Here is a 21,439-nt window from a genome sequence, read left to right on the forward strand (position 1 = left end):
TGATGCAGTTCAGGTCATCGATACAGGGAGTCCTTGAAAATTGGCAGTCTTTTGCGGCTCAAAGCCGGCATTGCAGTACGCAGTCGTTCCTTCAACACGGAACTCACGACCAATTGACGCGGAAAATTGTGGGACTTAAATGCCACTTGAAATAAAAAGGCCACGATATTTGCTGCCATTGAGGTACCACTGGAAATGATGACTCAGACATGGCTGCTCGGACGTCACACGAAGAAGACCACTGCGTCCCGGTTGCACCTCCTAGGACGGAAACTGCGAGGCAGCTTCGCCTTCTCGCGCGCACACTTTCGTTAGCCGAGTGCAATACCACGCGCATAAGGCGCACCAGGCAGCACAGACTAAACCCTTCGCTGCAACTCCCCCGCAGGGGCGTCTGCGTCAGCAGGCGTTTGGTGTGTTGCGACACCACGTACCCGAGCACATGGGGGTTGGACCCTCCCGCGTGTAGCCGTGCGTGGCTTAGCCGTGTCCGGGGAAAAGGGGATCCTGGGGGTTGAGCCAATGCCGGGTGTTTGGACCTTTACGGCCCCTCGGCGGCGGCAACACACCTCTTTGGCCTCTGCTTCACGTAGACGGCACCCCCGGACTGACCCACCCGGGGGAAACCGGTAGTCGCCTTTTCCTGTCTCTCTCTTCTCAAACCTTCGTCTTTATCTCTCACTTTACATCTTTCCTGTCTTCTTCTCTCTTCTATTTACTTCCTTTCTCCTTGGCGGCAAGGGTTAACCCTGTGTGGCTATCCAACCTTGGGTAAACCATGTTCGGTTATAGTGACGGCGTACGACTGGCGTCGTGCAGACTTGTATGCAAGCTCTGCCGCGTCCCCTCGTTGGGCTCCATGGTGGGCGGTCGGCGCTGTTGCCGAATGTACACATATTTTCATGGAAACTTCTTTCCCCTCCCTTGTTGATCGCCCTCAGAAACGAGGGCGCACCGAAGATGTCTTCAAGTTTTTTGGACACCAAATCCAAAATTTCCCGCGCTTCCACGTTTTCCACTCTGAAAAGCCAAACAAAGCAGTTCGAAACATTTCCCCATTCCTTGTCTCAAAGTCCTTGACTGATGTTTTTGGTCCAGGTTACAAGGTGTCGAGAATGGGAAGCGGTGACCTCCTCTTGGAGCTCCGCGATCTGAAACAATATGAGAATATACAGAAACTAGTGTCATTTGGGGAGACCCCCATAACAGTAACCTCACACCGTACAATGAACACCACCCGTGGTGTTGTGTCAGATGATGATTTGATTGACCTGACTGAGGCGGAGCTCCTGGAGGGCTTCAGCGAACAAAATGTGATCAACGTCAGAAGAATTAAGATGAGGCGGGATGGTAAAGAGATCCAGACGAAGCACCTAATAATTACTTTTGGATCAAGTATCTTGCCCGAGTCAATCGAGGCCGGGTACATCAAGCTCCGTGTTAGGCCGTACGTGCCAAACCCACTCCGTTGTTTCAAATGCCAGCGCTTCGGTCACAGCTCGCAGTGCTGCCGAGGCCGCCAGACTTGTGCTAAATGTAGTGCCCAAGAACACACCTCTGAAGCTTGTGAGAACGCTTTCCACTGTGTAAACTGTGACGGGGATCACGCCGCGTACTCGCGGTCGTGCCCCTCATGGAAGAAGGAAAAAGAAATAGTAACGATCAAAGTAAAAGAGAATATATCCTTCAAAGAGGCACGCAGGCGGGTAGTGTACCTGCCAAAGAAAAGCTTTGCCGAAGTGGCGCGTCAGGGGGCAGCGTCACAGCGGCCTCCGGTGGCTGTCCGACCCACAGGCAGTGAGTCGGCAGTTACGCCATCTGCCCCCGCGGCGGTTGCAGCTAGCGCTGCTCCGCCTACTCAGCAAACGGGGCCATCGACCCCGAAGGTGGGCGCAGCCGAGGCTGCCCCAACCTCCCCGGCCCTTTCCAGCGCTGGCAACAGCCGGCGCAGCCAAATCCCTCAGGGAGCCCCATCGACCTCCGGGCTGGTGGGCACAGGGGTCTTGCCCTCCAAGGCGGGATCTTCCCTGGTAACTTCTCGCTCGCAAGAGCACGTGTCCGGCGCCTCACTAGAGGCAATGGACACAACACCTATCCTCAAGGCGCACCTAGCGCCGAAGGAGCGTCGACACTCGCTCGAACGCTTCAGAAAGAGCAACACCCCTGTTACAGGGCCTCGAAAGGGCTCTGTAATCTAAGGCATCTCTTCCGTTTCCGTAAACACAGCACCTATTGACCTCCAATATGGATACACAGATAATTCAGTGGAACGTCAGAGGTCTCCTTAGAAACCTTGATGATGTTCAAGAACTAATCCACAAACACAATCCCAAAGTGCTGTGTTTACAAGAAACAAACTTAAAACCCAAACACACAAACTTTCTCCGACAGTATATAACATTTCGCAAAGATCGCGATGGTGCTGTCGCATCATCGGGCTGTGTTGCCATTGCTATCCATAAGAGCATTGCATGTCAACTTTTACAGCTACAAACGCCTCTCGAAGCAGTGGCGGTTCGAGCTGTACTCCTAAACAAACTCATCACCATTAGCTCTCTTTACATACCCCCACATTACAAATTAACGAAGCACGAATTCCAATCCTTTATTGATCAATTGCCAGAACCTTACGTTGTTCTTGGCGATTTCAATGCGCACAGCTCTCTGTGGGGCGACTCTCGTATAGATTCGCGAGGTCGTCTTATTGAACAGTTCCTTTTCTCTTCTGGTGCGTGCCTTCTCAATAAGAAGAAACCCACATATTACTGTCTTGCAAACAATACTTTTTCTTCAATTGATCTGAGCATAGTTTCTCCGTCCATACTGCCTGAACTAGAATGGGAAGTTACCAGCGATCCCTACGGAAGCGACCACTTCCCCGTACTATTAAGAACACTTAAAGAAGACGAATATCCACCACAGGCTCCTAGGTGGAAGACTGAGACAGCAGACTGGGAGAAATTCCAAAACTTAACCAGTATATCATGGGATGACATGTCCTCGTTAGGAATTGATGCTGCCGTGGAATATTTTACAGCCTTCATAATAGATGCCGCAACTAAATGTATATCACAAGTAAATGGATTGGCATGCAAACGGCGTGTCCCGTGGTGGAACGACGATTGTAGGATTGCTCGTAGGAAACAGAACAAAGCGTGGGGGATGCTACGCGCCTCCCCCACTGCGGAGAATCTTATCAATTTTAAAAAAGTAAAATCCCAAGGTAGGCGAACCCGCCGACAAGCCAGAAGAGAGAGTTGGCAGAAGTTTTTATCTGGTATCAACTCCTATACAGATGAGACCAAAGTCTGGAACTAGGTCAATAGGATAAAAGGGCGACAAACATATTCACTCCCTTTGGTGAACACACAAGGTGAAACACTGAAAGATCAGGCGGACACACTTGGAGAACACTTTGAGAGCGTGTCGAGTTCAAACCACTATTCGCAATCATTTTTGAAATACAAACAAATAGAAGAATGTAAGCCAATAATACAAAAATCCAGACAAAATGAACCTTATAACCGGCCGTTCAGTATTGCAGAGTTGAGAGCTGCTTTGACCACATGCAAAAGCTCTGCACCGGGACCTGATAGAGTCATGTACGAAATGATCAGAAACTTACACACTGACACCAAACTTACACTACTCACGCTCTTCAACGTTATTTGGGCTACGGGATACCTCCCATCCACATGGAAAGAAGCGATTGTGGTCCCTGTTCTTAAGCACGGTAAAGACCCTTCCTTGGCGGCAAGCTACCGTCCGACAGCTCTTACAAATTGTCTTTGTAAGCTTTTTGAAAAAATGGTTAACCGCAGACTAGTACATTTCCTTGAACTCAACAATATCCTCGATCCCTTTCAGTGTGGCTTCAGAGAAGGGCGGTCCACAACCGATCACCTTGTGCGCATTGAGGGAAACATTCGCGACGCCTTTCTACATAAACAATATTTCCTATCCGTATTCCTCGATATGGAGAAGGCGTACGACACTACGTGGCGCTATGGAATCTTGAGAGACTTGTCGGGAATTGGCATCCGTGGCAATATGCTCGTGCTAATAGAAAGCTATTTGTCCGACCGTACATTCCGCGTGAAAGTCGGCAATGTATTGTCGCGACCTTTTATACAGGAAACTGGTGTACCTCAAGGAGGTGTACTCAGCTGCACTCTCTTCATCGTGAAAATGAACACCCTTCGTGCTTCATTACCGCCAGCCATTTTTTATTCTGTTTACGTAGACGACATACAGATAGGTTTCAAATCCTGCAACCTTACTGTATGTGAGAGGCAAGTTCAACAGGGCTTGAACAAAGCGTCTAAATGGGCAGAAGAAAACGGATTTAAAGTTAACCCCAACAAAAGTTCTTGTGTGCTTTTCACAAGAAAGAGAGGGCTCATTGCAGAACCCAGTATCGAAATGAAAGGTCAGCGAATTCCTGTGAACAAAGAACACAAATTCTTAGGCATCATACTTGATTCGAAGTTAACTTTTATTCCACACATAAAGTACCTCAAGGTCAAATGTTTAAAAACAATGAACTTACTCAAAGTGTTATCCCACACAACATGGGGCAGCGACAGGAAATGTTTAATGAATCTTTACAAGAGCCTCATCCGATCACGGTTGGACTACGGTGCCGTGATCTATCATTCTGCAGCCCCGAGCGCGCTAAAGATGCTAGATCCGGTCCACCATCTAGGAATCCGACTGGCCACTGGAGCTTTCAGAACAAGTCCTATTGAAAGCTTATATGCAGAATCGAATGAGTGGTCACTTCATATCCAGAGAACATACATCAGCCAAACATATTTTTTGAAAGTCCACTCTAATCCTGAACATCCCTGTTTTAACACCATTAATGATATGACATATGCTGCACTGTTTCGTAACCGTCCTTCCGTAAGACAGCCTTTCTCGCTGCGTGTGAGGGAGCTTAGTCATGAAATGCGTGTTCCACTCCTCGAACTTCGCCTAATGCATCCAGCCAAACTGCTACCTCCTTGGGAGTGGCAGCTCATACAATGCGATATATCTTTCATGCAAGTTACGAAACACGCTTCAGACATTGAAATCCAAATGCATTTCCGGGAACTCCAGCACAAACACTCCTGCACGGAGTTCTACACAGACTCATCGAAGTCACACGACGGGGTGTCCTACGCAGCCGTCGGGCCATCCTTCTCGGAAACCGATGTACTACATGCGGAAACTAGTATCTTTACGGCTGAGGCCTACGCACTATTGTCGGCTGTGAAACATATCAGAAAATCAAAACTCCAGAAAGCAGTCATATATACGGATTCCCTTAGTGTCGTGAAGGCCTTGATGGCATTCTCTAACCACAAAAATCCGGTAATTAACGAACTCTATTCTGCTCTGTGTAAAGCGTATATAGGTAATCAGCATGTCATCATATGCTGGGTGCCAGGTCATAGGGGCATTGAAGGTAACGTTGTGGCGGACCAGATGGCCACGTCAGTTGCATCACATTCTGCTAATCACACCGCTGCAGTTCCTGTCACAGACCTGAAGCCCTTCTTACGGAGGAAACTACGGAACCAGTGGCAACGCCTATGGGACGCGGAAACAAATAATAAGCTCCACGTGATAAAGCCACAGTTAGGATTCTGGCCTTCCGTAACAAAATCACGCCGGACAGATGTCCTATTCTGTCGTCTAAGAATAGGACACACATTTGGCACACATAACTTTTTACTCACCGGAAACGAGCCTCCAACCTGCGGTAGATGCGGGGAGAGGCTCACCGTCCTCCACGTCCTTCTGGAGTGTCGGAAAGCCGAATATGAAAGAAAGAAACATTTTCCCATAGCATACCGGCAGCAGATCCCCCTTCATCCAGTAATGTTACTCGGCCCAGAACCGCTATTTGACACCAACGCGGTCCTGAGTTATCTGAAAGATGTTGTGTTTCATGTTTTTAGCCCCACATGTTCGTAGCGTCTCCTCTCTTCAGAGGATGGCGCTGTGATAATTATTTTGAATAGCACATGCCTCTAGGCCCTTGTGGTTCAAGGGCTCTGGCCAGGCAGCAGTGCTCCAAGAAATTTTACCATCTTATATATTTTATATTTTGCATCATCCTTCTACGATGGATTTTAATGTTCATAGTACTCGTCATTAATCATCGCCATAATTTTATAGCACATAGATTTTACGCACTTTACAGCGACTATTTTTAGGCCACTTTACAGCCAAGTCACATCTTCGTCACAGAACTCATCATTCCACCGCGAAATCACTAATACTGTCTTGGCGCTCTTTGGCCATATCTGGCCCTTGCGCCACTAAACCACATACATTCATTCATTCGCTGCAACTCGGACCTCTGCCCTGGCTGAACCAACGTGAGGCATCGCTCCTGTGTCTGTTGTGGTTGGGAGTTGCTTTCACGAGAGCTTATTCAGCCCTTATTGGAATGGCTGAAAGTCACGCATTTGATGTCTGCGGCCCTGCGGGGAGAACATAGACCACCTATTGTACCACTGTCCTTCAATTGACATAAAATAATTTTCAGCGTCCAATGCATTGAGGCGACTAGATGATCATCCGCTGAGCGTGCAGGCACTACTGGAACAACGTGCCTGCCGATGATCGGCCCAGAAGGCAGTGGAAACACTTCTGCGCTCGCACAACCGACTGACTTGCGCGAGCGCCCTTGACTGTGTGGTGCTGTCCACGCACGTGGACACATCTCTGCCAATCATCGTTCTGTTCCTTTTTTTCCTCCCTTCAATGCCTGCCTCACCCCCTCCCCTTTTCGGGAAAAGAATATGCTTACGCGTGTCTGGGGCTTATTGTGACTGCGCAGGCTAACAACAGGGATTGTACAAGTTGGCCCAGTTGCTTTAAATAAATATTGCGAATTCGTGTGTGTGTGTGTGTGTGTGTGTGTGCATGTTGAGGCAAGAATACGCGGCCATTACGGCTGAGCATCAATTAAAACATCTCAACCCAATAAATCGCAATTTTTTGTTGATTCATTGGTTAACAAGATTTGTGGATTTACTGCGTAATCTAAAAAAAATAATTTATTGTTTTTAAATGCGTAAGCCTTTCTTTGCCTACCCGACGAGGAAACCCGTCCGTCCGTCTGTAACGTAGGACGAATCGCTATAAAGACATAATGTATCAAACAAACTAAATTCGAAAGGGAAAAAATTCACACATCAACTCCTCTGGGAGTTTATTTATTTATTTATTTCAGATACCCTCATGGCCCACAGGGCATTATTGAGGGGAGTGGTACACACATTGCAATAAATTTGTACAAAAGGAGACAACGCATATATATAAAACATATATATACCGGAACAAATACATAATTCACAACCCGGAACATGAAGCGAGTTCAAAATTGTAGAATTTCCAAGAAACGCTAAATCACGCACAAAAAAGTTGAAAATTGCAAAACGCCACCATTAGCACAAACATGAACACAGCAAATCTGGGGGGAAAATACAGAAGGATGCGCATGATAACGAGAAAAATGGAAATGGAATCAAAGCTATGGCAAGCAATAATGTGTTGATAATTTTTTCTTAAATTCATCAAAATCTTTCGAAAGTGCAATATCCCATGGTAGCTGGTTCCAGTCCAACGATGTTTTTGGAATGAAAGAATTCCTGCAGGATGTTGTACGGCACTGTGAAACACCAACTTTGCATGGATGATCTAAGCGGGATGAAACACATGTTGGCGGCGTGAGTAATGTATCTTTAAGGGAGCAATTCATGTGGTAAATTTTAAAAAACAGACACAGGCGTGATATCTTTCTGCGCGTTGCGAGAGGGGTTAGTGACAATGTGTTTTTCATTTCTGTGACGCTGGACAAACGATCATAGTTACGAAGGATGAAACGGGCTGCTCTGTTCTTGTTGCATAAGTATGCAACACTTTCATGGTCGGCATACACTGATCAGACATGTTGGGCTGCGGTTGATGCCCCGTGAATGTACTTTGCCGCTGTGGGACTCGAACGTTTTCAATATATGTCGTTTGCGTTCGTCGTCTCCGGATATACAGATGCACCTACCACCTGGATTACCACGACGTGAACAGACTATGATGTACCGTCTGTGGCTATGCATTGCGTTTACGAACTCGTATGCCTTCCGTATTGGAATGACCAACAGCCCCACATGCGACACATGTAGCAGCGATGAGACGCTCACACGTGTTATCATCTGTGTCTTCCCGCGACATAGTGCCCAGAGACATGTGACCTGCAGAGTGCCGGACCAATTGGACAATCGTCCACTAACTGGACTAAAAGCTTAAGTTCAGTGCTCCCAAAAAACATCCGCACTGAAGGCCTTACTCTCCTTACTAACGTTCCTGCGGTTTACGGGCCTTCACGATAGAATTTAATAACGCCGCCCCCTACCGCTCTATAGTGTACGCGGTTTGTTTGTGTTCGCCTCTCTCTCCCCCCCTTCCACTCTCTTTCTGTTTTTATCCCTCTACTACTACTATTTCCCCCTGTGCAGTGTAGCCAACCGGAATTACCTCTGGTTAACCTCCCTGCCTTCTTATGCATTCTTTCTCTCTTTCTCTCTTCTAAAGCCCTAAAACAACTTGGATACCTACGTCGTACTATGCAGAAGGCTCCAAAGACTACTAAACTCAATAATAAAGCTCTTGTTCGTCCCATTATCAATGCTGCCGTCACACTGTGGCACCCCTTAACCAAGATAACATAATCAAACTAGAAGCAATTCAAAAGATTTCATACCGCCCATTTCATTTTTCAGCGGTATGACCGTTCTTTTTCACCTTCGTCTGCCCTCAGTGCGCTGAAACCACGGAAGAAACATTTAAGGAGTGTGTTTGTGGCGACCAGAAAAGGTCACAAGCCTGCGGAGCCACTATCATGCTGGCGGTACCTGGCGGCCGAGAAAAAAATTACTGCCGTTTCGGTTGCCAAGGCAACCGGTCGCGTGTGTTACGCGCGTTCGGCCGCCCGCCTGGCAGAAGTTCCATTGAGGTCACTCACGCGCGCTTCTTTAGCGCTAATAGCCTGGACAGCGATAGGTACTACGCTTCAACCATGTGAGCACAGTAAAAAAAAAAAGCATTGTTTTAGATGACCGCTACGATAAGATGATCTGTAGCTTCGGGTTGTGCGCGGCTCTATTGTTTGACACCAACGCGATTACTTTGATTGAATGGATGTAAGCGCTGCTGGCATTCGTCCAAGGCAAATATGCCTTCAATTTCTTCGAGTATATGACCAAGCTGATTTAGCTCAAGCTCATGGCCTCACACACTGTGTGAAGGTCGCTGACGTTCACCGCCGTTGATGCTCCTGGCTTGTCGAGTACATTCATTTTTTATCTTTTAACGGTAGCATGACTGATATTTGATGACGCTCCCGGTGCGTCCGTTTCTTTTTCGGGGATGTCAAAGATGCTGGAGACGGAAGAAAGATGCAGGGAACACCCTCTGGACGCAGTCTAGCTTTTTTTCGGGTGGTCCAGGATTATCTCGCCTCTAAGCTCACCGTATTAGCTCGTCTCATCATATTGCCGTGAAGTGGTTCTCGCAGACCTAATCTCTCACTGTGAGCTGACGGCCATCCCCAGGAACCGCCGCAGCCCATGCTTGCAGACATTCACGATCATTCGGAGCCTTGAACATGCTCAGCATTTCCCTGCAAGACTTCTACCCGCTTTTGTGGTTTTCAACGGAACACCTACATCCCATCTTAGCCTAGCAAATTCCGAAGAAGAGCCGACAATAAATGTTGCTGTTTGACTTAAGGGCGCACAAATACAACATTACGGCGTGCCCGCTGAAGCCAACGTCCGTGCCGTCTGCTTGTCGTCTGCTTTGAGCGGAAGACACGGGTGCCGCATGGGTGCCGCCGAAGAGAGTGCGCCCGAGCTGCTCGCCCGAGCGTCTGTATTTTTTTTTCGCTGTGGCTTGCATGACGCGCCGCAAGGCGTCGCCACTGCATGCGCCGCCCGTCGGCGTATGCTTGTTTTGTGACTTTATCTGGTGTTACGTTCGACCTGCGGAGGCTGGCGATCTTCGGGGAAGCAACAGTCCCCAACCGAACGGCGCCACCATGTCTACTGCGGTGACTCGCTTTCTAAGGACGACAATACGACAGTCCCCAGCCGAACGGCGCCACCATGTCTACTGCGGCAACTCGCTTTGAAATAACGACAATACGACAGTCCCCAGCCCGCCGGCGTCACCATGTCTAGGGGTGGTTGGCAGAGCAAGTATTGTTAGTTTGTTCGCCGTCACCGTCACGGTCTGTTTGGAGCAGGGGAGCTCCTGGAAGATGTTTTGCTGTGTTGTCTCACGGTTTTTAGAAGTCGTCAGTCAATAGACAGACGCGACGGCCACTGTCTGCGGAGTCAACACTGGGATCAAGCCTGCTCAAGCCATCAAGATCAAGCCTGGCCTGCTCGGGGCAGGACCCTTGTCTGCGAGAATCCTCTCACCTCGGCGTGGTCAGTGAAACCTGTGCGGAAGTGAGTGTGTAAACCCTCCCCCTCAAATCCGGGTCGGCGACGATGACTTTGGACGCTCTCATCGGTCGAAGGTTGAACGGCCATTTTCCCTCACCTAGGGATCTAGGGAGGACAGAGTGTATTTAAGCAGCCGTCGTCGGCTGTTCAGTGTGCATTCCTCTTTCAGTCATGTTAGACTGCACTGTAACGTTCTCATGTAGATACTGTAAATAAATCCCATATTCCTCATTCTCGATGACAAGTCTCTCCCTTCCCTTCAACAACGTTCTCAGCGTGGATGAGTTGGACGACGGCATGGCCCAGCTACCATATATTTCATGCCCGACCCCAACGATGACACTGGTCACTCGCGCATGCCCGCACTGACGGGAGTTTTAACTCCTAAATATTCTTGCTCTGTGGCTGAAACTAACGTTAGTTTCAGTGCGTCGTGACATGGAGTAACAAAATTTTTTTGCACAACATAATCAACATATCCTGTCATATTTCGAACACGGCTTGCTTACCTTTCGCCAAGGTTTCAACCACGCGTAACTTCTACAAGCTTAGTATTATCCCTTTCTATTCCCGTACCAATACGTTCAAGTACAGCTTCCTTCCCCGCACTATAAAAGTATGGAATGCCTTACCTGGCTGCCTTCGTTCACTCCCGATAAGTCAATTCGAAATTGCTATTTATGAAAACCAGTGTGTGTAACTGCTTAAATTATGTTTATTCTATGCTTTATGTGTAGTTATTCTACTGTTTCGCGGCTTTTAGTATTGAAGAAAACGATTTTTCAATGCTTTGACTGTTGTACTAATATTTAAAGTAGCTAATGTTGTAAAACAATAAGCGAAACTAGAAAAAGGTAGGAGCAGGAGCCAACGTTTCGGCAACTGGACTTGTCTTCTTCAAGGTGACATATGTTTTCCTCGGTAGGGTTCTTCTAAAGGGGGGAGGGGGTAAGGTGGGTGGGCGAGGCAACGACCGAGGGTGTGTTAGGGGCGATGGTGTAGAAATGAAAAGAAAGCTGCGCTCTTCAACGTCGGTGGAGGAATGTGAGATAACGTTTGTGTCAGCCGGTTAACGTGTCTCTGTAGGTTTCTTTTTTCGTGGACGATAACGGAGGGTCGGGGGGGGGGGGGGGGTTGGTTTGCTCCGCTTGAGGTCAGTAAACTATCGTCTCTCTGCAAGAGAGAATAAAAGAAGCGCAGAAAATGGCGCTCGTGAAAAAATAAAATGGAATAGATATATAAATAAAAGAACAAAAGAAAGGGACTAATGGAGAAAAATACACTAAGCAACCCAATGAAAAATAACTAACTGCTGTTACCTATAGGTTGAAATTTAGCATAGCGAATAGATTCTAAAGCTACCTCTGAAACGTTTATGCCTATTGGTTTCCATGTCTTGAACTTATGGTTGAGGTATGATTCTCTGTATTTTGTGTCTCGCGTTGAACGGAAGTTTGACTGTAGGATGTAGAGTTTAAGTTCATCAAAGTTATGCCCTGGTTGGTTGAAATGCTCGGCGATTTCTTTGGGAAGCTTTTTAGCTGTGTCCCTGCGATTTTCGTTGAATCTGACGTTCAATGATTGTCCCGTTTCACCGATATATTGTTTCTTACAGAAGGAACATTCACGCATATAAATTACATCGGAACTAGTGCAAGTATAGCTAGCTTTCACTTGTGCACATACCTATTTGCAGTTCTAGTCGCCTGCATATTTTGCAGCTGGGGCGAGAACATGCTTTTATTACAGGGGAATAATGTTGGTTGACTTTTGCGTGCACTAACATGTCTTTAAAGTTTCGGTTGCGGCGATAGGTCAACCTTGATAGCACCGGAAACGCTTTTTTCAGACGCTCGCTACTTGATAATATTGGATGATAGTTTCGTAGGATGTTGTTTATGTTTGGGAGCGCATTAGAATATTTTGTTATATAGCCTGGTAGTTTCTCAGATTCTGGTGCAGGCTGTTTCTTAGCTAATTCCGACTGCCGCTCTAATCTTGACACGACGTCATAAGCCCCGTCGAGAGGAATTTGGGGATAGTTTCTTTCTGATGGCGTTGCTTTAAGGTCATTTAGGTGGTGCATATAGTCGTCACCTTTCCTACAGATTATTCTTATTCATTTCGCTTGGACGACAAAAAATCCTCGCTTGCAGTGTCGCGGGTGATGACTGGTGTAGTCTAAATTTTGCTGGCTACCCGTAGGCTTCCGGTACAGTGTCGTTCTCAGTTTTCCGTTTTCTATGTAGACCGTCGTGTCGAGGACGTTGATTCGACTAGGAGAGTGGTGAGCAGTAAACTTATTACTCGTGTGAAAGCAGTTGAAATGACTAATCAGGTCAGTTAGCACGCTTGTGCCGTGTTACCATATTATAAATATGTTGTCAATGTAATGCAGATAGGTGTGGGGTTTTAAAGGATATCGTTGTATCAGGTTTGCTTCAAGCTATGCCATGAAAATGTTGGCATATGTGGGAGCGAATGGTGTTCCCATGCTTGTGCCGAATTTTTGTGGCCAGTGAATGTAACCGGATTCGAAATAGTTGAGCGCGAGAACTAACTTCAGTGGTGAAAGGTAAACCTCAGAAGCGTGCGCTTGAGGATTGACTGGGAGGAATTTCGATAAGGCTTCAATTCCTTCCCTCATGGGTCACGCGAGACAGCAAATACAGAGAATCTTACCTCATGCATAACTTCGACACATTGCAACCAATAGGCACTAACCTTTCAAAGGAAGCGTTAGAATCTATTCGCTATGCTAAATTTCATACTATAGGCAACAGCACTTAATTACTTTTCATTGGGTTTCTTAGTGTTTTTTGTTCTTCTTTCCCTTTCTTTTGTTGTTTGATCTTTATATATATATATATATATATATATATTCCTTTTTTTCTACAAGCACCATTTTCTGCCGCTTCTTATACTCTCTCTTGCAGAGAGACGATAGTTCACTGACCTCCAGCGGAGCAACCCCCTCCTACACCCCGTCGTCCAGGCCCTTTCCACGAAAAAAAGGAACCTACAGTGCACGTCAACCGGCTGACACCACTGCGCTACCTCACATTCCTCCACCGACGTTGAATAGCAGCACACTTTTTTTTTTCATTTATACACCCTCGCCTCTAACACACCCTCTGGTCGTCGCCTCGCCCACCCACCTTACCCCCTCTCCTCTTTTGAAGAACCCTACCTACATATACTGTGGAGAAGAAAACATATGTCGCCTTGAAAAAGACAAGTCCACTTGTGGAAACATTGGCTCCTAATTTTACCTTGTTCTCGTTTTGATCATCGCCTTGAATTTCCGTCTCCCGCTTTCCCAGTGTTTTCCCTAATGTTGTAAAAGTCATTGTTGATTTCACTTTATTTTTCCCCCCACCCGCCGTGGTTGCTCAGTGGCTATGGTGTTAGGCTGCTGAGCACAAGGTCACGGGATCGAATGGGGGCGAAATGCGAAAACACCCGTGTACTTAGATTTAGGTGCACGTTAAAGAACCCAAGATGGTCGAAATTTCCGGAGTCCTCCACTACGGCGTGCCTCATAATCAGAAAGTGGTTTTGGCACGTAAAACCCCATAATTTAATTTTTAATTTTTCCCCCGCTGTATTAATCCACTCCTGCATTAACATAGCTCACGGTCAAAAAGATTCGGGGGTCAATGGATTGTGTATAAAAATGACAGAAAGTGTACAAGAGTAATAAGTAGTGTTGTGTCTGCAATAGTAATGTGTAAACACTTAATGCACCTCCCTAGCGAAAATTCCAATAGAGGCACTAGTAGCCTCTAAGGTTATTGACATCTAATAGCCTATTAGCCTAATAAGTTATTTGGAAAAAAGCCAAAAGCGATTGGTTTCTTGACAACCTAATAAAACATTATTAATAAACATATTAATAAAACATTAAATAAAAATAAATAAATTAGGCCCAGCCTAATAAAACAAATAGCCCTCCTATGGGGCTTCAGTATGTACAAATATATAAAATAAAAATACAATGGGTTGATAAGGGTCCGATCATGTCCGATAACGATGATAAGGATAGATAAGGGTTAATAAAGATCGGATTGATAGCGATAAGGTTGATAATGGCCGAGAAGGGTTGATAAGGGTCGGATCTAGTCCGATAAGGTCGGTAAGTGATCACATACTCGGCAGATCAGGTTTGATAAGATTGATAATGACACCGGGCTGCCGGGAGATGAGCAAGTGGCACAATGTTTACGCATACTTAGACAACTCCAGTGGAGTTTCTTCGTGAAAGTTTATGCGTGAAACTGACAGTGGAGCAAAAGCGAATGGGTGTGAAAATATACTCTACAATATTATTTTTTTTCAGCTAAAGCTTTTGATTCTTGTCTTTGATAGGCTAGAAAGCGGGCGTAACTACTGCTCCTCAGAAAAATTTAGATTTCCGCTATGTAGGACTGATAGTCAAATGCTGCAAAAGGAAATGCCACTCAACGCCGCTATAATTTTTCTCGGTTGTGGAACACTCCATGTAACAACTAAAGCAAAATAAATTAAAGTTGGAGATACAAGCGTTGTGAAGAGGCAGGGGCTATACAGCGCTATGACAATTGATTGTGTCTGTGCCGATCCACAAATTTTGAAGAAAAAACAAACTGGGCTCTTTCAGGGGAATGTTGTCACTAATATCACGTCAGCGACACCTTGCTTCAGTGGACATATATCAAGCGTACAATGACACACTCGTAAGTCCAGCTACAGTGTGACTTGTCCCGCCAGCATGAAGTTCAGCATGGGTGGCTTTTGTTCCGACTCCTGAGAGACATGCACGCACGCGACGATCAAGTTGTAACCTTATACGTCGGTCTGCGGTGCCCTTTCTTTCTCTGAACAAGTGAAACGGGGTCTTCGGTGCCAACGCTTGTCTGTTTTTGCTCACGTGATGTCAACCGATTAATCGCGAATAAATCTTCAGTCGATAATTCGAAGGTTAATCAGTCAGTCGCCAAACACTAGAAGTAATGTACAAGCACTTGACAGTACGTAACCTTAGACTTGAGGTTTACGCTACGGACATCGCATATACACCCATACAATGTAAGGAAAAGCTCTCACAGAGCGCTACTTAAGATTGCCAATTCACCGAAAATAGTTAATCTTTAGCAGCATTACATGTATAAGGTGCGCGGTGAACAAAGTCACTATAGGCAGTTTCCCGTTTGCTCCGGCACTGTAGAGCTCATCGCTTCATGATGACATCGCGCTGTCCGCATCCTCCGCAGTTGCTCAGCGGCTTTATATTTCCACGGTTAAGCACGCGGTCGTGAACTCGATTATCCTGATCGCTTCACACTCACCTCGAGGGGAGCGTGATGCAGAAACTGACATTTTTGTGCAGTGAGTAGCTGAAAAATTAGGACGGGCTTCCCAGCCCAAACGGTTTGCAACGTAAAAAGTCAACCCTTCCATCAATCTCGCAGGGCGCCGAGCGTTAAGTGCGTTCTGCCAGCGGCTCTCTAAAATGATTCTGTTGGCGTTTGTTTCGTCCCGGTGTTTCTGTCCCATCGCAGGCTCTTCTCCTGAAGCACTTATTCGGCCCTCCGCGAGATGGCGCCACACACGGCGGCGCTTCAGTCGCGGAATCTCCTCGTCGATTGTATACCTTGCGCTTGAGCCCGCGCCGTCGCTCAAAAGCGAAGCGGGTGCGCTACGGGACGCAGGGTCCCGACCGAGAGCTGCAGGATCCCACGGCGTCGTGCGGAAGAGGCTCGCGTCCCACGCCTCTTCGCTGTTCCCTCCCTTTCGGCCGGACTCGCGGCTTCGGCCGCCCGTGGCAGCTCTCCATCTGAATTCGTCACAGAACCGACTGCGCTCGAGGGGGTCGCAACTTGTTGAGGGGAGCCTCCGGCGGGTATTATTCTTCGCGTCGTCTGCTTCTGACAACTCGCGGAGCGTCGTCCAGCGATATACCGCCTTTTGTCGGACACGCTCCAGAGGCTGTTTCGCCTCTGCCCGCTACCAGAGCACAGTGACCTGCGAGTGACTGTGACAACAAAGGCCCAGGTCAGAGCTCTGAGAGGTCGAAAGGACGCTAACAGCGACTGCCAAGACAAAAATATAACCACCGTACGAGAAGAAGCGCTTCTGCTGCACTTGAAGACGCCGAGAGATCAAGACGCACATCTCTTCCGCTTTGCCTTTTTATCTTATCTTGTCCTGGAAGCGACTCGTCTTCTTCTTGCCAGGGAAAGGGTGACAACGCTTCCAGCTAGCGAGGAAGGATCCTCGAACAATTTCTCTCACTGCATTTTTCCTTCAACTGAAGAAAGAAAAAAACAGAGCTTTTAAAGTCTGATCGAAGGGCAGAAGCGGGACTCGGCAGGCCACTGTGCTTCTTAAGTGGCGTGCCCTTCGAAGGCGCCACACTGTCTCGGCGTCCACGGAAAACGCCCGACGTCGACTGACAAGCGCCGTCGTTAGAGCCGCCCACGCACCACGTCTCGCGCATTGCAATCGTCGGCGTGCCAAAAGCTAGAAGAGCGAAAGGTGTCCAAGCTTTTTGCGGCGGCGGAGAGTGACGGTGATTGCCTGTATCGATCAGAACTTTTCCACCGTGCGGAAATCGTGAGCGTAGCCGGCTGGGACCTTCGCGCCACAAGAGACTGGTGATCTGCCCGAAATCACAGAGCAGACTGGACCGAGAAATTTCACCCGGCGTCGGCGGTGTCTGTCGGGGAAGCAGCTGAGATCGACCACATGGCGCCCTGGCGGTCATTGCACCGCGCCCTGCTTCTGTTGTTCGTCGTGTGGACTGCAGTGGGTAAGTGAGAAAAGTCGAGGGCCGCAGGCGCTGCGTGAGCGTGAATTGTTCGAAATCTGAATTCATTCGCGGATATAAGGTGAGCTGTAACAACCGCCGTACAGCTTGTTGTCAGTCATTTTTGGAAACTGAGTGGCGCTGAAAAAACGGACATAACGACAACAGACGGTGCCTTGGTCAACGTCATCCATTCTTTCCTGAAGTACCTCCCCTCCGCATAGATAAGAAAAGCTCAGTGCTTATATTGTCAATGCGCTGAATATCGTGGTACTGCAAAGCAAACTTTAACTGCACTTATCATTGTCGCGTGCCCACTGTCGGTCCAAAATAACGTATGACGCGGCCTGATCTGGCTAATCTTAGACGTGGATGTTATTAGGTAAATTTTCTTCAAACGGAACCGTGCCTAACTATTCTATCAGCGCACTTTTCATTATATTTACCCGCGTAGTGCACGTAATTTTTCTTCCCCTTCGTTTTCTTTTTCTGATATGCGGAAAAAAGTGGACAATGATGCATTTTCTCTCGCTCTCTTTATGTGTGCAAGCGGATAGCGATTTTGATTTCTATCGCGCGCGATGTGTCAACTGCAGTTCAAGTCAGCGGCGGCTGAGACATTTCACTGCCGCTTATCTGAACAGCGGTTGGCGACCGTTACACGGTCGTTTAATGTGTATACGTATAATTTGCTGTTGTGTGATTAATATATCATCGTAACCGATAGAAACGGTCCGTGCAGCGCTTGTGCCTACTCTGTGTCTCTGATAAGTACATACTGTCTCAAACAAATGTTTCCTGTCACTATGTGTGTGACTTTTTGTCTTACGGTGTAGAGGATACTGGCGTGCTTGCGTGCGCGTCGTTAGGTGTCCGCCATGGTCACTTAGCACAAGCCCGGGCGATGTCCGTGCCTACACTGCGTCCACTGCGTGCCTTTTGTACTATACACACGCGGATGCCGTGTACCAAGAAACAATGTTTTACTAAGAACTAATCCCACGCCAAAACCTTTGCTTCATACCGCACTCACTGTGAGTCCTCGGCAATTTAGTTTAATTGACGACGCCTTGTGGAAAATTGTCATCTACATCGCTATGTTTGCATTTTGTGTCACGGCAGCTCGTAGGGGTGCTCCACGAACATCTGCTGACGTGCGATGGCCTTAATGTTTGGCCAAACAAGTGTTCCTCTACGGCCGCAGTTCTGTGGAAAGCGATCTTATCCGCTGACAGCTAAACACTGGTCGCATTTCGGGCAAATCAGATCTGAAGTTGAAACCGCTTTTCGGAGATCTCGGCTAACGCGCTTGTATGCTACAGCATCAAGATAAATCCGGTCCCGTGTTCTACAAGGTTCTCTCAGTGAGCGCGGCTCTAGACACACCGTCGCGTCGGCAATCGTGCACCTCGTTATCGCCTCACTGGCGCGGCCAGCGATCGCACTGGCCGGCGTTCACGTAATAAGTTTTGCGAACCAGGGCACACATTCACAAAGCTTCTCTTACGTAAGGGCGCCTCCTGATTGGCTGGCGTTCTGGTTCCCGCCAGACATGATAGAGATCAGCTTAACAACTAGAAGATGGCAGCGGTTATAGGCAAGTGCCGACGGCACTTACGCAGAAGTGTCGTGAATACGGGCCCTGGGTCCATATTCAAAACACTCGTCATACGCTACAACTTTGGTAAAAGCAGGCGCCTGCGAATCTTGACAGAGAATATTATGTCAATGAAGTTGGCCGGCGAACCACAGAAACTTCTCAGGAGCGAAACGCACTGTGAATTTGGTCCCGTATACCTCTGACTTTCTGACTCTGTGTAAAATCTGTGAGCGCTTGCGCAAACTAGAAGTAATTTTTGAGATTTACAAGGCCTTAACTGCTCGCCAATGGTAGAAAGTGGGAACCAGCATCACAAGAGAGCAGGTAACAGAGCCGTTATACCAAAAAATACAACGTGACACGTTGTTAGTTATGTATTCATAATGAACCTCACCATGACGTATAAACAACGCAACAAACTGCATTGCGTGAGGGCTTTTTCTTTCTTTAATTTCATAAGCAACGTTTAACGGCTTGGAGTACGTCATTACCGTTAATGCGTCGAAATACAGGCCTTCGGTGCTTTCAAGGCGGACAATGCACTGACATCGAACGAGACGGTCGGAAGAGGTGCACTATCTGTCGTTGTGCGCACTAACTTAAATTCTAGAAGCAAGTTTATATGCAAAAACGCATGTGTCCCATGCATTGGGGGCACGTTAAAGATCCACTGGTAATCAAAATTAATCCGGAGTACCCTACTATGGCGTGCTTCATAAACAAATCATGGTTTTTGCACGTAAAACCTCAGACTTGAATTCACAAGCAAGTTTACATTTGCGTGAAAAATAAACGAAATGGCGAAGAAGCCTTAGGGCGCATGGCGGCTCATACGCGCTGGTTTCCCGGCGGCGCTAAAGCCATGTAGCTCGGTTTATCTTTCAGAGCGAAAACACAGCACCCACCAACATGTCCGTCGCCAAGATAAACTTATGTTTCGCGCTGGTGATGTTGCGCGCTGCGAAGTATACCGAGTCTGCGGCGACTTACAGCATGTGATCCTATGCGATCAGCACTCGGTGGCAGCGCCACACGACGCTGGAGAAAGGAAGCCAGACAGCACAAGGCCGCTGCATTATTAAAGGGCCGTAGAAAACTCAAATGTTTCTAAAATATGTATGTTAGAGAAAGACGGGTGTTCTGAAAGGTGCCTTAGCAACTTAGCTCACTACCGTGGTCGGCAGTTTTTATTTTTAATTTTTCGGTAAACTTACGAGAAATGACAATTTCAAAAAGTCAAGAGCAGATCACACGAATGAGAGACCACGGATAATCTGATTGACACGCTAAGCACGAAAGGATCGTAACGTCAACCGCGCTTCAGCTGAGCTCTCGCGGAGTCCCACAGTTCTCGCAATATGTCTCCAATGGAGCAAAGCATCGCTGTCCTCGTGCACCATTTGTCCAGCCTTAAAGTGTGATTCTATGTTGCGACCTTTTGACAAATTTTCTTCGTTCTTATCGCCATTTGTAGAGGAGCGCGCCCCTCAGCGCCAGGGTTATCGTTGGAATAGGCCGCTCGGCGCGACGGATTTTAAGAAAAAAAATCGAAGAAAAAGAATTGCTTCCAAATGCAGCCCGGGATATAGTGTCTGTAGATAAGCGTGTACTCCGAAGTTCTAGCTCATCTACTACAGTTCACGCTAGGAATAGTTACGGCTGCTCTTACTAGAATTGCGCGATTAAAGTTAAATTGCGGAGTATTACGTGCCCGAACCACGACCTGAATATGAGGCATGCCGTAGTGAAGGACTCTGGACTAATTTTGACCACCTCGGCCTCTTTAACGTTTACCCAATGAACGGTATACGAGTGTTTTTGCATTCCGCCCTTATTGTTAATGCGGCCGCCGCGGCCGGGATGGCACGCACAGCTTCGAACTCAACAGCGCAACGTCATAGCCACCGCGGCGGGTGGAAATTGCGTGATGGACTGCGGTACGAGTCAGAGGGCGAAGTTGGGTCTCTACGACGCAGTATGGGGTTCCAGTAGCCGGAAGGAGGCTGGCGATGATAGTCAGAGTAGGAGAAAGTCATTGTGCTAGGCATAGAACATGAAGGCGATGACGACATAATGACGATGCCTATGGCCGTTACACGTTCACGATTCTCGTCCGCTCAGGTAAGCGCCAGCAACGTTTGCATGAAGAATCACTTCATGCTCACGCTCATTTTCGTATGCTAGTTAGGCGGATATTCTTTTTTTAGGTGCTAGAGAATTAAACGCCTATGATATAGTACATTTACCTGCAAACGCTATTCAGTCTCTACCTGTTGCTCTTGATTTTAACACTGCTAACAACTTATATGGCTTTCTGTTCGAGTGTTATAGCACTGAGATATCGAGACAGCAGTAGTATTTTTTTCTTGGGCCACTTGGTTAGTAACTGCAAGAAAAGCGAACTAACCGAGACCAGCATGCAAGGGATAAAGACAGAATAACGTATATTTTAAAGAAAAGTTCCCACAAGAGCCATCTCAGGATGACTGTCGACATTAATAGGATTCGCATTGAAGCAATCTCGCGGCTCACCTTACTGCCACCACC

At 47.4% G+C, this 21,439-nt stretch overlaps 1 protein-coding gene across 1 annotated transcript in view; it reads left to right on the plus strand.

Annotated features, from left to right (window-relative positions):
• Positions 1 to 16,180: 16,180 nt before the first annotated feature.
• The window catches only part of LOC142580004 (sushi, von Willebrand factor type A, EGF and pentraxin domain-containing protein 1-like), a 916,641-nt gene continuing 911,382 nt past the window's right edge, over positions 16,181 to 21,439 (plus strand). Inside the window, exon 1 of the mRNA XM_075690723.1 lies at positions 16,181 to 17,295. Coding sequence (XP_075546838.1) covers positions 17,232 to 17,295 — 64 coding nt within the window. The 5' untranslated portion in view covers positions 16,181 to 17,231. The remainder of the gene's footprint in view (positions 17,296 to 21,439) is intronic.

Source organism: Dermacentor variabilis, chromosome 1 (genome assembly GCF_050947875.1).
Source record: "Dermacentor variabilis isolate Ectoservices chromosome 1, ASM5094787v1, whole genome shotgun sequence".
NCBI lineage: Eukaryota > Metazoa > Arthropoda > Arachnida > Ixodida > Ixodidae > Dermacentor > Dermacentor variabilis.